The 14,500-nt window shown below is 41.9% G+C and overlaps 1 protein-coding gene across 4 annotated transcripts in view; it reads left to right on the top strand.

Moving 5' to 3' along the window:
• Positions 1–14,500, top strand: part of SLIT2 (slit guidance ligand 2) — a 211,925-nt gene that overhangs the window by 127,019 nt on the left and 70,406 nt on the right. For all 4 annotated transcript variants that reach the window (XM_060278968.1, XM_060278967.1, XM_060278970.1 and 1 more), the window contains exons 6-8: positions 1,636–1,707; positions 7,046–7,117; positions 11,861–12,024. In XM_060278968.1, coding sequence (XP_060134951.1) covers positions 1,636–1,707; positions 7,046–7,117; positions 11,861–12,024 — 308 coding nt within the window. The remainder of the gene's footprint in view (positions 1–1,635; positions 1,708–7,045; positions 7,118–11,860; positions 12,025–14,500) is intronic.

Here is a 14,500-nt window from a genome sequence, read left to right as displayed (position 1 = left end):
TAGCCTCATATTAAGCACTCCCCTTAAAAGTAACTGATACTTGCTTCCAAGTTAAAAAGTTTAAAATCAAGCAGCTCGGCGACAGTAAAAAATACAAGCCCCATTAAAAATCGCTTGAGATTGAGGGTAAATTGTGACATGGGAGGCCTATTCTACATGGGTACGCTTCCTGCACAAGTTAAACTCCTTCTTGCACACTGCTCCTACGTTCCTAGAAAAAGGCTCTCCACTTCAGAACCCACCCCCCACGTGTGGGGAGCAGGGGGCAGGGAAGCAAGCATTCAATAGTATGAGTGCAGCTCTGTTGTTTCTTCCATGCAATTACCAGTGTGTGTACTTTCCTTATGACTGTTTTCAAACTTTATAATTGTTGGCGGGTTTATCATTAAATGGATAGGTGTAAAGATTCTCACACTTACTGAATCCGTTTCTGACAACCTGCTTTAGTTGCTGGGATGGATAGATAGATTAAAGTGTGTTGTTGTTGTTGTTGTTTTGTGTGTGTGTGTGTGTGGTGTGCATCTTTGTTGAAACAAGAAAACGTTGCATAATTTTAAATAAGGTCAGCAATTTAGAAAAAAAAACTGTAAATTGATCACCCCAATCCTATTCATGTTTACCTGGAAATAAGCCATGTGGAACTTAATTCATGAATGTATGCACAGGTATTGCACAGTATTTTAATTTTCATTGTTATGTTTATGTTTATAGAAATGGTGCTTTGGGTTATTTCAACCAGAGATTTTGTTTTTGCTCTTTGTATGAAAATGTTTCGATCCGCCATTCCATACCACACCCCGAATGAGGCAGTTGCCAATATAGTAATGCTCTGAACCAGGGAAGGTAATAATCTTCAGAAAAACTGAGTCTAAATTTTTCATACCTCAATACTTCAAGATTAATAATGTATGGGCAGCCCCGGTGATTTTTATGCCTAGAATTTCTGTGCTCCTTTATTGCATCTTATCTACATAGCTTCATGAAGAATATAAACTGTAGGAGTCATACACTAAGGATTCATTACACTAAGGATTGTTTTCACGAACTAGAATATGAATTGGTTTTATTCAGAAGGGAACTGGGGAAATGCTATGAGCATCATATGTATGCCTAAGGATGTGGAATTCTGGAAGGGGAGCTGCCTTTACGGAACTAAGGGTGGTCTCTCCTGCCCGCCAAGGATAGTGAAATTAACATGCAGCTGGGGCTTCTCTGATAAATGGATTCTGTTAGGTCACTGAGGGGATGCGTGTGACATTAAGTGATTTACAGCCCCTTTACCTTAATGAAATTGTTTCAGCGAGATGACGCTGAGAGCTTTTAATGGATAGCTTTTCTTGATGTAATGAAATTGCGTTCCTTTGGCATTTAATACAAGGTGCAGTTATTATTTACTGGAGCTTTCCCAAGGCTGCCGTGTTTCTGCACGCACAGTTCTGAACAAAAAGACACTCCAGTGGCAGCGAGGAGACCAGAATGGTGTGTGACATTCTTAAGCAGATGAGTGTATTTGGGGGAGTGCGTCTCAGTTAGTGTGGCCTACCTTTCAAGCCTTATCTCTTAAGGAGGCTTTCTTATCCACAATGCTGCCAGCCTTCATCTCTTTCACATATCGCCTCCTAATCTATTTAACAGGCAACTGGATTACAACCAGATCAGCTGCATTGAAGATGGGGCGTTTAGGGCTCTCCGTGATCTGGAAGTGCTGTAAGTAAACTGCTTGTCTCTCTTACTTTTTTTAAAACAGAGAAGTCCAAATGCAGAAGCTCATCTGGTGTCAAAACGTTTGAATGAAATGATGTATTAGAATAAACCCCTTTCGATTAGAATAATATTGCTTGATAAGATATTGTAAGCACATGGAAAGAGTTGAGATAATCCCCTCTTTCTTTCTTTCTTTTTACAAAATCATCACATTTGTCAGATACAACCTTGTAAGGGCAAAGTAACTTCCTTACGGAAATAAAGAAAGGGTTTTATGATTCAATGTATTCTTGTAAGCTCATTTTCCATTGTTCAGATCCACACAATTATGCCCCTCTTTTCGATCATAATCTTTGTGTAATGAACACATTCCAAAGCCTTGAATACACATTAGCAGCTTTCACAAAGCAAATTTTCTAGGAGATGGGCGTGTGGATGTTTTCAAGAGCTTGTGGCTTTCCATACTCAGTTTTTCTTACAATTGATTTTTGTTCCTGACCTGCTGCCTGCAAGCTGTTCACTGTGGAATAGCTTCACAGAAGTCAATAGGAGTTTTGTAGAAATAAGCAGGTAGGCAAGGTAGGACCTTTTGAATTCTCTTACCAGTGATGTATTGCTTATGTTCATTTAACTCAAAGTGAGTACAGCCTAGTAACCTAACACTTTCCTTCTTCCTGCATTTTAACTGTAATCAAAATTACATTAATGATGATTAAAGAAAAAACTTACTGCCTCTGAAATAAGACAGTAAATGTAATGAATAAAATGTCTATTTTAAAAAAACACAAATGGCACATAATCGTGAAATATGCTGTCAGTCAGTATTGCGTGTTCATTGGCAACACATTTTAAATAACTTATTTTCCCTGTCCGTATACAGTGCTCTATGCAAATGTGCCATTCGTTGTTTTGATTTAATCATTTTAAAAACAACCAGAAGGTACAATGCTAAATTAGTTCTAAAGGAGATTCTTGTTAGTCGATTTCAAAATCAGAAAGTCATTTTCAGATTTTTTATTTTATTTTTAAATAAAAGGAACCCAGAAGCCCAGACGGAGAGCAATAAATATTATCATTATTTGGCAAATTCAGAGCTAGTCCCTTCTGCCCAGCTATAATAGTAAATCACAGTTGACGCTAGTTTGAATTTAAAAACAATAGTACCAGTCCTTGCATTTTATTCAAGATGAGGTATGACAACATAGAGCAAAAAATATTGTGAAGTGAAAACACTTTTTAATGTAAAAACATTTGGATTATTTAAGTTTTCAGATGGGTCGTATGCCATTCATACATGGTCTACATTATTTTATCATCTGCCAAAGAATTTCCAATGATCTCTTACCAAGCCTGGATGAACTAGTGTATTACGCTTTCCACTGTTCATATAAAACTTTAATCTCATAGTAAGCTATGGAACCTGTCCCATGTAAAATCTTATGCAATGAAAGTCAGGCCAGGCCTTCCCAATGTGCTTTCACAGTACTCTGTTAAGTTAGTGCATCATGTATATCTAAGAGATTGGACACTATCCATACTCATGCCCATTTATGGCAAAAGCTCTGTTTGTTCCTGAACCAGTTCACCATAAAACAGTGTGGCATCCCATAAGAAGGTAATGAGCCTAAATGCGCACATCGTTATAGGAACAGCTAGGCATGTAGCTGGGCATGGCTATCTATATAGCAAAGAACAATTAAGAAAATTCATTTTCAAAAAACCACGTTCTAATATTCTGTTACTTTTGAAATTGCATATATTGACGTTTAATAATGTGTTTGCAGGATGAGCAGAAGTAAAGGATCAAATTCCTAAATCTGTTAACAGCTTGAAGTTAGCCACTTATGTTTTCTATTTGACTGATCATATTGTTGCTTTTAATAGAGCAAAGTTCATGGAATGCATTTTATATATGTGTGTATGTGTAGCAGGCTTGTGCGATATATATGCCTTACTGACAGCTTTTCCTCAAAGTTTTAACCGTAGACTTGGTATATTTCTAATAACAACAAAAAGATGTGAGGACAGAGGGAATGCTTCCTGTGAATGGCAATGCAGTTTATGTCTTATTAAAACAGCCAAATTGAAATTTAGACAATTCAAAAAGAACACTTGGAAGGGTTTTAGGTAGTACTTCTGCCAGTGAATTCCTCCTGTGCCTGCTATTGTGGTTTTGAAATCACATCCTCCTGTTTTTAATTTACCCCTGCTGCTGGTGTTGTGTGTGTGAATGGGGATCGGTCAAATAGTATGGAAATGTCAGAGGAAAACAATGGCTCTGGGAACTGTCACAATGTGGTCAAATTCAGCAGCTGAATTCCAATAAAAGGGGGGCATCTTTCTGCACTGATAACTGTGGGGTTACTTGAACCCAGGAAAGAAGAAAACATAAACAGATTGCAGGAACATTTTGTGAAGTCGGGAGGTTGGAGGTGGAGATGAACATTATCCATTGAAAACAGTTTACTGTGAAATGTCATAGGCCATTGATGTCATGTGTTCTGACAGCTAGTCCATGGACCCATGAACTAACTTCTTGTTCTGGAGAGAACCATAGACTTCAACAAGACTAGTTTGAAACACAAATCCCTGTAGCTCTTACAAGTGCACACCTGTTTTGGTGGCAAATTTGCATGCTTTTTCAGAGTACATATATAGTTATTGGCTTATTGGCTTCATATGGGGTTTGTTGCATTACTCAGGGTGCACATAGGAGCTAGAAAGATTTTAGCAGATACAGGATAGCATCCAGCATACTGTACCAACAGTTTGTAGAACAGTCAGCACCAAAATTACTTGAAAGCTACATCAGAACTCTGTTCCATCCATGGAGCTATTAAATGATTCTTGAGCATGTCAGGAACACTTTGTTCCTTTTTACTAAGAGTGCATTTATTTATTTTTTGTACACAGTAATGAAATAATAAAAGTTTGGGTTTTCACAGACTTGCAGGGCAGCTCTCATTAAACTGGTGACACTGATATGTGCAAACTCAATATTTTGAAGCAGTTCTCCACACCCTTATAATGACAAGAGTTGTTTCACAAAAGTCTTGACAATGGCATAAACCCTGTCATCTTTCACTGAAGCCATGTTCACGGGCATTTGATATTAGCTGACAAAAACACTTTCCATGTTATTGGCTTAAGATTGCAGGTGTTCTGTTTTGGTGTTATTAATATTGCAAGTAGAACCTGCAGCAGAACACTTCAGAGTAGATTGATACTGGTCAGCTATGTCTTCTTCCCAGATACTCAGTTTAATTTCCTCCTTCCCTACTTACAGTTTTCTGTCCCCTACAACAGTCAGTCTGCATTCCTTATCCACTGAACATGCTCAGGCCTTACTTGGCTTTCCATAAAAAAATGTAAACAATTCTGACACTTTCAAGAGCATGTAAAGCTGCCATTATTATTACTATTACTACTACTACTACTACTACTACTACTACTACTACAGTGGTACCTCTACTTACGAATTCAATGCGTTCCGAACACACATTCGTAAGTCGAAAAAAATTGTAAGTCGAATCCCGTAGGAATGCATTGGGAGAAAAAATTCATAAGTCGAAGCAACCCTATCTAAAAATTCGTAAGTAGAAAAAATCCTATCTAAACCACATCCAAGATGGCGGACGGAGCTCCATTCGTAAGTAGAAACATTCGTAAGTAGAGATATTTGTAAGTAGAGGTACCACTGTATTTTTAGCAAAAGTAATGTACATACTTTGGAAATTATTATTTAGTATTATTGTTATTAATTTCATTTTTCAGTTGCTTAGGGTTGGATCCAAAGACATTTCTTACTTGCAGGAAGAGAGTGTCAGCCCAATACCTCTCTCTACCGGAAGTTGAGCCTAAGTGTCTTTCCCTTTCCCTTACAAACAAACAAACAAACACCCCACCCTAGGATCAAAACTGCACTATTCTGACTCCACTTCCTGACTTTACTTCCAGAAGCAGGTCATTGCATGCTGCTACATGGCAGGACCAGGTCCCTTAGATCCAAACCGTATTGCATCTTTAACCTAAGAAAACCATATTACTCTCCCTGAAGGTGCCGTCAGTTGTCTTGTCAACATCTTTCCTTAAAATCCATGCTTCGGAAATGCAGTGTTAGTATCACATAGTTCATATAATGGATATATTGCTCTATTTTGATTCGCCTCACCTTTGGGGTAACCATCTTTCTGCCCCGGCCTCCGTTCACGACTGCCATTTTACAGTATTATAAATAAATAAGAAGCTTTTCAGATTACAGCTTCCTTCGCCGTGATCTGAAAAGCTATATATATATTGAAAGTGAAATGCATTATTTTAGGTTTAGGACACATATACCTGCCACATGGGATGTGGGTGGCGCTGTGGGTTAAACCACTGAGCCTAGGGCTTGCTTTCAAATAAGTTTGCTTAGTGCTAATATTGTATGAAGTACAAATTTCAGTTTTCCTTTTTTATATCTGATGAGCATTTCCATCTCAAAATAGCATCAGCTATGAGAAGTTTTTCATGACCAGAGTTTTCATCCTGATCCTAAACATATTTCCATGTCTGTTTAAAGTTAGTGTTGGCATGCATAGGCGAAGTCTCTTTAGCACCTGTTGATACAATAATGGAGATGTACTTAGTGTTGAATGTCAAAAATATAATTTAACTTCCATTAAAGTTTAAGAAAATTAGAGACTTGACAGTGGTGGCTAATGTCTTAGTATACTGTACCTTGATTGAACTACTGTAATATATGCAAGGCTGCCTTTGAAGACTGCTGGAAACAGTAAAGGTAAAGGGACCCCTGACCATTAGGTCCAGTCGTGACCGATTCTGGGGTTGTGCGCTCATCTCGCATTATTGGCCGAGGGAGCCGGCGTATAGCTTCCAGGTCATGTGGCCAGCATGACAAAGCCACTTCTGGCGAACCAGAGTGGCACACGGAAACACCGTTTACCTTCCCGCTGTAGCGGTTCCTATTTATCTACTTGCATTTTGAGGTGCTTTCGAACTGCTAGGTTGGCAGGAGCTGGGACCGAGCAACGGGAGCTCACCCCGTCACAGGGATTCGAACCACCAACCTTCTGATCAGCAAGCCCTAGGCTCAGTGGTTTAACCCACAGCGCCATCTGGGTCCCCATGCTGGAAACAATAGTCAGTTCAAAATGCAGCAGTGAGACTTCTGACCACCACTATATTTTTTAAGCATATATTTGCTGCCATCCACCTCGTCTCAAGAGACAGTGGAGTGCACCTCTAGGGTCAAGTCAGTCTGTTTCAGATGTTTCTTCAAATATTCATAGAACTGTTGTGTCATGTGAAAAAATGTGTACCTGTCCTTAATGTTTTACAGCACTCTCAACAATAACAACATCACACGACTCTCAGTGGCAAGTTTCAACCATATGCCTAAACTCAGAACCTTGTAAGTAGTTAACATGTTTTACTTAAAATGTGATAAAATGTAATTCCTATGAATAGTTTTTCGCAATAACCAGTGTTAGGAACTATATTTTAGAGGTTTGACCATTTAGTACTACCCTGAAGGTGTGACTCACTTGCCTGAATACTTCCCTTTGTGCAAACAAGCCTTTGCGCCTTTGCTGTAGTGTAGGGTTGTATACAGACTGGTGCAGTTTGTAAATAAGAGGGCAATTGCAGCAAAATGTGCTTTCAAGAAAGGCTTGATAATATTTGAAAGTTGAGCAGGTGGATGTCAGATCACACCCCATAAAAGATCAGAAATGCAGGGCATGACCATGCCTCAAAACTTGCTTTTAATTTTTTGGACCCATATGTGTCATATCCGTCTTGTGTTTTGAAAAGGCTGATTATTGACTAACGTATAACTATTTAAGACTCTCAGACCAATAGAATTTTCAGAGAGCACAACTTCTTCATCTGTTTCCTTGTGACTTGCACATCAGTGTGAAGAAAACATTTGAAGGTGTGCTAGATTGAAATTTTAAATAGTCAAAACGTATTTAAAAATAGCTTCTCTGGAACAAAACCTGAGAGGTGTTTTGAGGAACTGGTCAGGTTTCACTTAAGACCACAGTAGAATCTGTGATTGGCTGTCAGATATGATAAATGTGAAATCTTTAAGGTTTTATTGCTGTAATGCTAGGAGGCCTAATTCAATTAGAATGGCTCTCCCAGATATATATATATATATATATATATATATATATATATATATATATATAATACATGTTCCAATAGTGCAATAATTAAGGTTGTGGCAGCAGTTGCTTCGAGAATCCCATATTTAAGGATTGATCTTACATGTAAAATATGCATAAGGCTATTAAGAAAAATAATTGAACAAATTCTAATTAGTGCTGATTTTTTAAAAACACACACACACACCAGTGTTTGATATGTTATCAACAGTAGATAAGTAAAACTGCATGAAGCTCATTCTCATATGCATTTAAATCAGGACTGAGCCCCAGATGTTTATCTTCCTCGTGGCACCACAGTTCAAGCATGTGATGAAACGTTCTCTTCCCTATATGGAAAAACAAGCTGCACAAAGCGTGGCCCAGAATTTGAGAAGCTTTTGCCTCCTCAGGGTTGTAGTACCGTGTTTCCCCTTTTTTAATACGTAGTCATAAAGTAAGGCATGGCAGGGTTTTTAATCATTTGAGAAATGTAAGACATACCCGAAAATAAGCCATAATTCCGCGACGCTGGCCGCAACAGGAGGAGGAAGCCTGCCGGGTTCGGTCAGTGCCCGGAAGCGGCTGCTGCTGCAGCAGCGCCGATAAAGCGTGCAGCAGTACCGCACGGAGCACCGAGGGCACAAGCCAGCAGGACCTGCCAGGTCGGGTTGGCGCTCGGAAGCGGCGGCGGCTGCAGCGCTGACAAAGTGCGAAGCAGCACCGCACTCTCTCTGTGTGTGCGTGTCCGTCTCTCTTTCTGTGTGTGTGTGTGTGCACGTATCTCTCTCTGTCTCTTTCTCTCCCCATGCGTCTTTTTCTCTCTCTCCCCCTGTGTGCACGTCTGTCTCTCTCTGTATGTTTGTGATCGCGTCTCCCCCCCCCCCCCGACAGAGAAAAGGTGCTGCGTAGGTTCCTCTTCGGCTCGTCATTCAGCCGCCCCGGCCTCCTCGGCGAGAGCTGACGCCGCTCCTCTCCCGCTCCTTCCCTTTCCCCCCTCCCTTCCCTTGGTCCGTGAGTTGGGGTAGTGCGCGCCAGAGGCGCAGGCCCAAGCCTCGTCCCCCTCACGCTTCCCTCACGAGCGTCTCAGAGCAGAACGGGTCCCGGCCTCCCTCCTCATTCCCCGGGCAGCGTGAGAGAGCCCGGGGAGCAGCCTCTATACCTCCGCGCGAACACACACCCGGCTGCTGCCACCTTCGAAGCCATGGGAGATGAGCAGCCTCCCAGTGCTCCCACCCAACCGCAAGTGCTTCGACTGCGACCAGCGCAGTCCCATTAAAACACAGTAAGACATCAAAGAGTAAAAACTTCCCTAAGCAGGGCTGCCTTCAGGTGTCTTTTAAAAGACAGATGGTTGTTTATTTACTTGACATCTGATGGGAGGGCATTCCACAGGGTGGGCTTGACTACAAGGCACTCTGCCTGGTTTCCTGTAACCTCCTCTTCCTCCTCCTTCGTAATACAATAAAAATGATGGGTATAGCAAATAAAAATAAATATGAAAGTAGAAAAATAAAACGGGCAAAACACCACTACTAAAAATACAATGCCACATTCAATTGTAACATATGAGAAGAACTGCCAGATGGCCCTTGGAGCCGGATCTCACCGTCCAGGCTGAATGATGGGGGTAGAGATGCTCCTTTAGGTATGCAGGGCAAAAGCTGTTTAGGTCCTTAAACGCCAGCACCAACACTTTAAATTGTGCTCAGAAACGTACTGGGAGCCAGTGTAGATCCTTTAAGACCAGTGTTATATGGTCCTGGTTGCCACACCCAGTCACCAACCCTAGGAATAAATAAACAAACAAACAACTCTTAACAGTTCAAGAGCCCCGTCCTCTTTTTTTTTTTTACCAGACAACCTTAACCTTATGCTATCAATCTTAACCCTGCTATCAAAGCAACATCTTTTCACCCACAGCTGAAATGCTCAAATCCTTCCCTGGCTCCTTTTACTCCCTCCAGCCTTTAATGAACTGCACTGCTGCTATGATCAACTTCACAATCCAATACTTCATTTCCCTAAATATAGCCAACATGCCAAGATGAAAACACTTAAGGGTTTGGTATCTTAATATTAAGCATTGTTTTAAGCATGGGCCTCTAGGTGTCAGTGCACCTAATCCCCTCTACTGTAATTAAACCAAAAGAGATGGAAGAGACGATTCAGCAGAAAATGTGCTAATGAAAGGATTTCTGCAAGTAGTTATGCTGGTGGCTAATAATACCTCAAAATGTTCATTAGAGATGGTTCTCAAATCTCAGGTTTTAGCATGGAACATCAGTTCCCTAATCAATAGGTAGTCTTACAGTACAGGAAAGACCCAAGGTTTGAGATCAGTATAAAATGATTGCTCTGAGCTACAGGGAGACGGATCTGCTAGAGAGGGAGGTAGTGGGGATATTTGTTGGTGTTCTGGTAATATAAGGAACACCCCAGATATATACATCACATTATTCTTGCTCCAGGGTATCTACATTTCTCAGTCTAATAAACTTGGATGCCATTTACCCACACTTCTCCTACCCACAAGCTACCCACATATTCCTAGGATCCATAGAGAAAAGTTTCTCAGTGCCTCCCTCCAATCTTCCACAGACCTAAAGGCTACAACATTCTTAACAACAACAACAACAACAACAACAACAACAACAACAACAACTTATTATTTATTCCCCAGCCACTCTGGGTGGCTTCCAACAAAATATTAAAATACAATGGTCTGTTAAACATTAAAAGCTTCCCTAAGCAGGGCTGCCTTCAGGTGTCTTCCAAAAGTCTGGCAGATGTTTTTCTCTTTGACATCTGGTGGGAGGCTTACTGTGTCTCAGTCAGATTTTGCAGGCACAGAAATGTTGACATCTGTCAAGAAAGGCATGAGAGGCAGTGAGAACCCCGTACAGAGTTCCCATCTTTCATTCCCCCAGAGTGGTAAAGAGCAAGGCCTCAAAGGTGACAGCAGACCTATCATTGTCAAGTTGGAATGGACCACGAGGGGCATCTAATCCAACTCTCTTTAGGAATCCTTTGCCCAACATGGGACCTGAACTCAGTGACCCTGAGGTTAAGAGTCCCATGCTCTTATCAACTGAGCTATGTATGTAGCCACTGTCAAGGGAGCGAGGAAAGAGAGTTAAATGTCAGCTCAAGAGCAACGGTCTTATTAGTAGTAAAGGTAAAGGGTAAAGTGACCCCTGACTGTTGGGTCTAGTTGCGGACGACTCTGGGGTTGCGGTGCTCATCGCTTTACTAGCCGAGGGAGCCGGCGTACAGCTTCCGGGTCATGTGGCCAGCATGACTAAGCTGCTTCTGGCGAACCAGAGCAGCACATGGAAATGCCATTTACTTTCCTGCCAGAGTGGTACCTATTTATCTACTTGCACTTTGACGTGCTTTCGAACTTCTAGGTTGGCAGGAGCAGGGACCGAGCAATGGGAGCTCACCCCGTCGCGGGAATTCGGACCTTCCGATTGGCAAGCCCTAGACTCCGTGGTTTAGACCACAGCACCACCCGCGTCCTTCTTATTAGTAGTAGTGGGGACAATAGATTAATGATGTCATAATCATGAGAAGATGGGGCAGGGAGAGTTTTTAGCAACTGTGGAGAAAGGGGCAGCTTGGGGCAAAAACTGGGGGATGAAGATTGGCAGCAAAGTAGGAATGGTGCATAGGTGGGGATGGGGGCATTGAAGGAGCTGTGGAGGAGTGGGAGTTTGGTAGCAGGTGTGGTTACTGAGCAACTCAAGCAGGGGCAGCAGCCCCTAATAACCTCATATAAATAAGCCAATCAGAAGTGAATGCTCAGCAAGCAGTTAACACATTATAACCTCTCTGGAAACTTGTGGGGGGGAGATCGGCATGAATGCACCATAAACAGGTCTCCTAGACTAAGCGTGTAACGTTGCAACTGTAGACTTTAATCATGTTTCATTGTTTGCTTTGTACTTACCAGACTATATTGCCTTTATGTACTTTTTGGTTTTATTTTGCTGTGTTTCATCCAGCCGACTACACTCCAACAACCTTTACTGTGATTGCCATCTAGCCTGGCTCTCCGATTGGCTACGCCAGCGACCTCGGGTTGGACTATACACTCAGTGCATGGGCCCCTCACACTTGAGGGGTCACAATGTAGCTGAGGTTCAAAAACGGGAATACGTCTGCAGTGGTAAGACTCTCAATGTTATTACAAAAGTACCTTAATGTGTCATGCATGGCAAAGCAGCCCGAAAGAAGGCAGGGGTAACACAAGCTTCACTAACAGTGCACAAAACATAGTATGTTCAATCTACTTATAGCCAGGCTGCATCTGTCTCAACCCCTCCCCTTAGCTATATAGATGCAGGCAGTGCAGCTCAAAGGTGGGAGCCTGGGAGGCATGCATGTACCAACTGTATCCTCATCTAGTCATCCCCATATGCCTGAAGCAGATGTCACACTCTCCAGAACCATGATCACCTTGTACTGGAAAAGAGGGAGGGCTAGCTGGGGATACTAGAGGTAGGGGGACGCGGGTGGCACTGTGGTATAAAGCACTGAGCCTCTTGGACTTGCTGATTGGAAGGTCGGTGGTTCGAATCCACACAACGGGGTGAGCTCCTGTTGCTCTGTCCCAGCTTCTGCCAACCTAGCAGTTTGAAATAGTGCCAGTGCATGTAGATAAATAGGTACCGCTGTAGCAGGAAGGTAAACGGTGTTTCCGTTCCCTATATGGTGTTCCGTTGCACCAGAAGTGGCTTATTCATGGTGGCCACATGACCTGGAAAGCTGTCTGTGGGCAAATGCCAGCTCCCTTGGCCTGAAAAGAAGATGAGTGGCACAACCCTATAGTCGCCTTTGACTGGACTTAACTGTCCAGGGGTCCTTTACCTTTTTTCCTTTACTGGGGGTAAAAGGTAAAGGGACCCCTGTCAGTTAAGTCCAGTCACAAACGACTCTGGGGTTATGGCGCTCATCTTGCTTTACAGGCCGAGGGAGCTGGCGTTTGTCTGTCCACAGACAGTTTTTCCGGGTCATGTGGCCAGCATGACTAAGCCGCATCTGGCGCAACGGAACACCAACACCTATTCATCTACTTGCACTTTTGGGTGTGCTTACGAACTGCTAGGTTGGCAGGAGCTGGGACCGAACAACGAGAGCTCACCCCGTCGCAGGGATTCAAACCTCTGACCTTTTGATCAGCAAGCCCAAGGCTCAGTGGTTTAGACCACAGCGCCACCCGCGTCCCTCAAGTTATTGGAGGTAGAAAAAGGCTAAATGTTTCCCCTATCAAGCAGTTGCACCCTGCATGTGCATAGGTGTGGGATGGGTTGAAGCCGGCTTCTTCCGAGCCCTATGGGAATCACTCACGAAATAACTTCACCTTTGCTATGATTAGATTCAACCTGTCTCAGGTTACACATTTAGTGTCATAGCTATGAGGGTGGGTGAAAAGTGTGGGCCCAGGATATTAAATCCAGATGGGTTTTTAACATAAAATAAGTATCATATTTGAAGTGTACTTCTCGTTCATGCTCTTTCATTTTTTACAGCCTTAAAACCTGTTTTGAATTGAAAACCCAAGGGTTTGGAAAACGGAATTCATTCTGTGCATTTTACCATGTCTGTGGCTTTTTCGATTGCTTGTAATGACATATTAAAATAACTAATGATATACCACTAACATTTGTCTCTATTTTTCCTCCGTTCATACCCCCTAGATGAGGAAGAAGGCAAGTTCATTTAAATAAAACCAATCTTTTAATGGCAGATTAAATCATTAGTCAGCATTGCTTCATCACGTTTCCTCTATAAATGTGTATACAGTGGTTGTACTTTACCTGCCCATTTTCTCTTTTACTCACTGAAAAGAGGGGTTTTCAGCAGTGAAATTTTCTCAAGTAGTATTTAAAAAGAATGAGATAATTCAGTATTCTTGAAAGTGGCAACAGGTGGTCATCTTCGTTCTGTGAAGGAGGAGTAGCTCACCTGAATTGGTCCCCAAGAGATTTCCACCCATTAAAAAAAAGTCTTTAAAAATACTACTCATGTGGGTCTCCCACTGTGACACAATTGTGCTAAAAGCTTTTCTGTGCCCTCTGTTTTTTATTTTTTTTACTAACTGCTGCCATCATTTGCTGTGATATGTCTTTACTTTTTTTTAATACTTCATTTACTGCTGTTAGTCCCCTGCTGTGATTCTGTGATGCCAAAAGCTTTTTTGCCCAATAACCCCAAACGCAAAAAGTAAAAAAAAACCCAACAACCTCAGAGGGTCCATTCAGACTAAAGTCCACAGAAGTCACCCCTGCCGTTCACCAAGCAGTAAATGCTTTAAATCAAGGGAGCAAATTATTTACTTATTTTTGCTTGTTTGCGCTACTGAAGAATGAACTGACTGCCAAATATATACATATGTGTTAATCAGTGTTGGTAAGTTAAAGACTGCACATTGGCAATTATAAATTATTTGGTCAGCATAAAAGGCTGAAGGAGGTTCCCTATGAAAGCTATATGTTATTACTGAAGTCGTTGATATGGTGGAATCTCTGGGCTTATCCACATTTCCTCTCATCCTGCTGCTTTTCCTCCAGGGGAAAACTGCTCTTTAGTGCTCAGTCGGAGCAAATGGCAATTGGGTTTTCTGTGGATGGCGATTTAGAGCA

The sequence above is a fragment of the Zootoca vivipara genome, chromosome 9 (assembly GCF_963506605.1).
Source record: "Zootoca vivipara chromosome 9, rZooViv1.1, whole genome shotgun sequence".
NCBI classification, from domain to species: domain Eukaryota; kingdom Metazoa; phylum Chordata; class Lepidosauria; order Squamata; family Lacertidae; genus Zootoca; species Zootoca vivipara.
The sequence above is the reverse complement of the archived record's forward strand: the minus strand, read 5'-3'. Positions and strand labels throughout refer to the sequence as shown.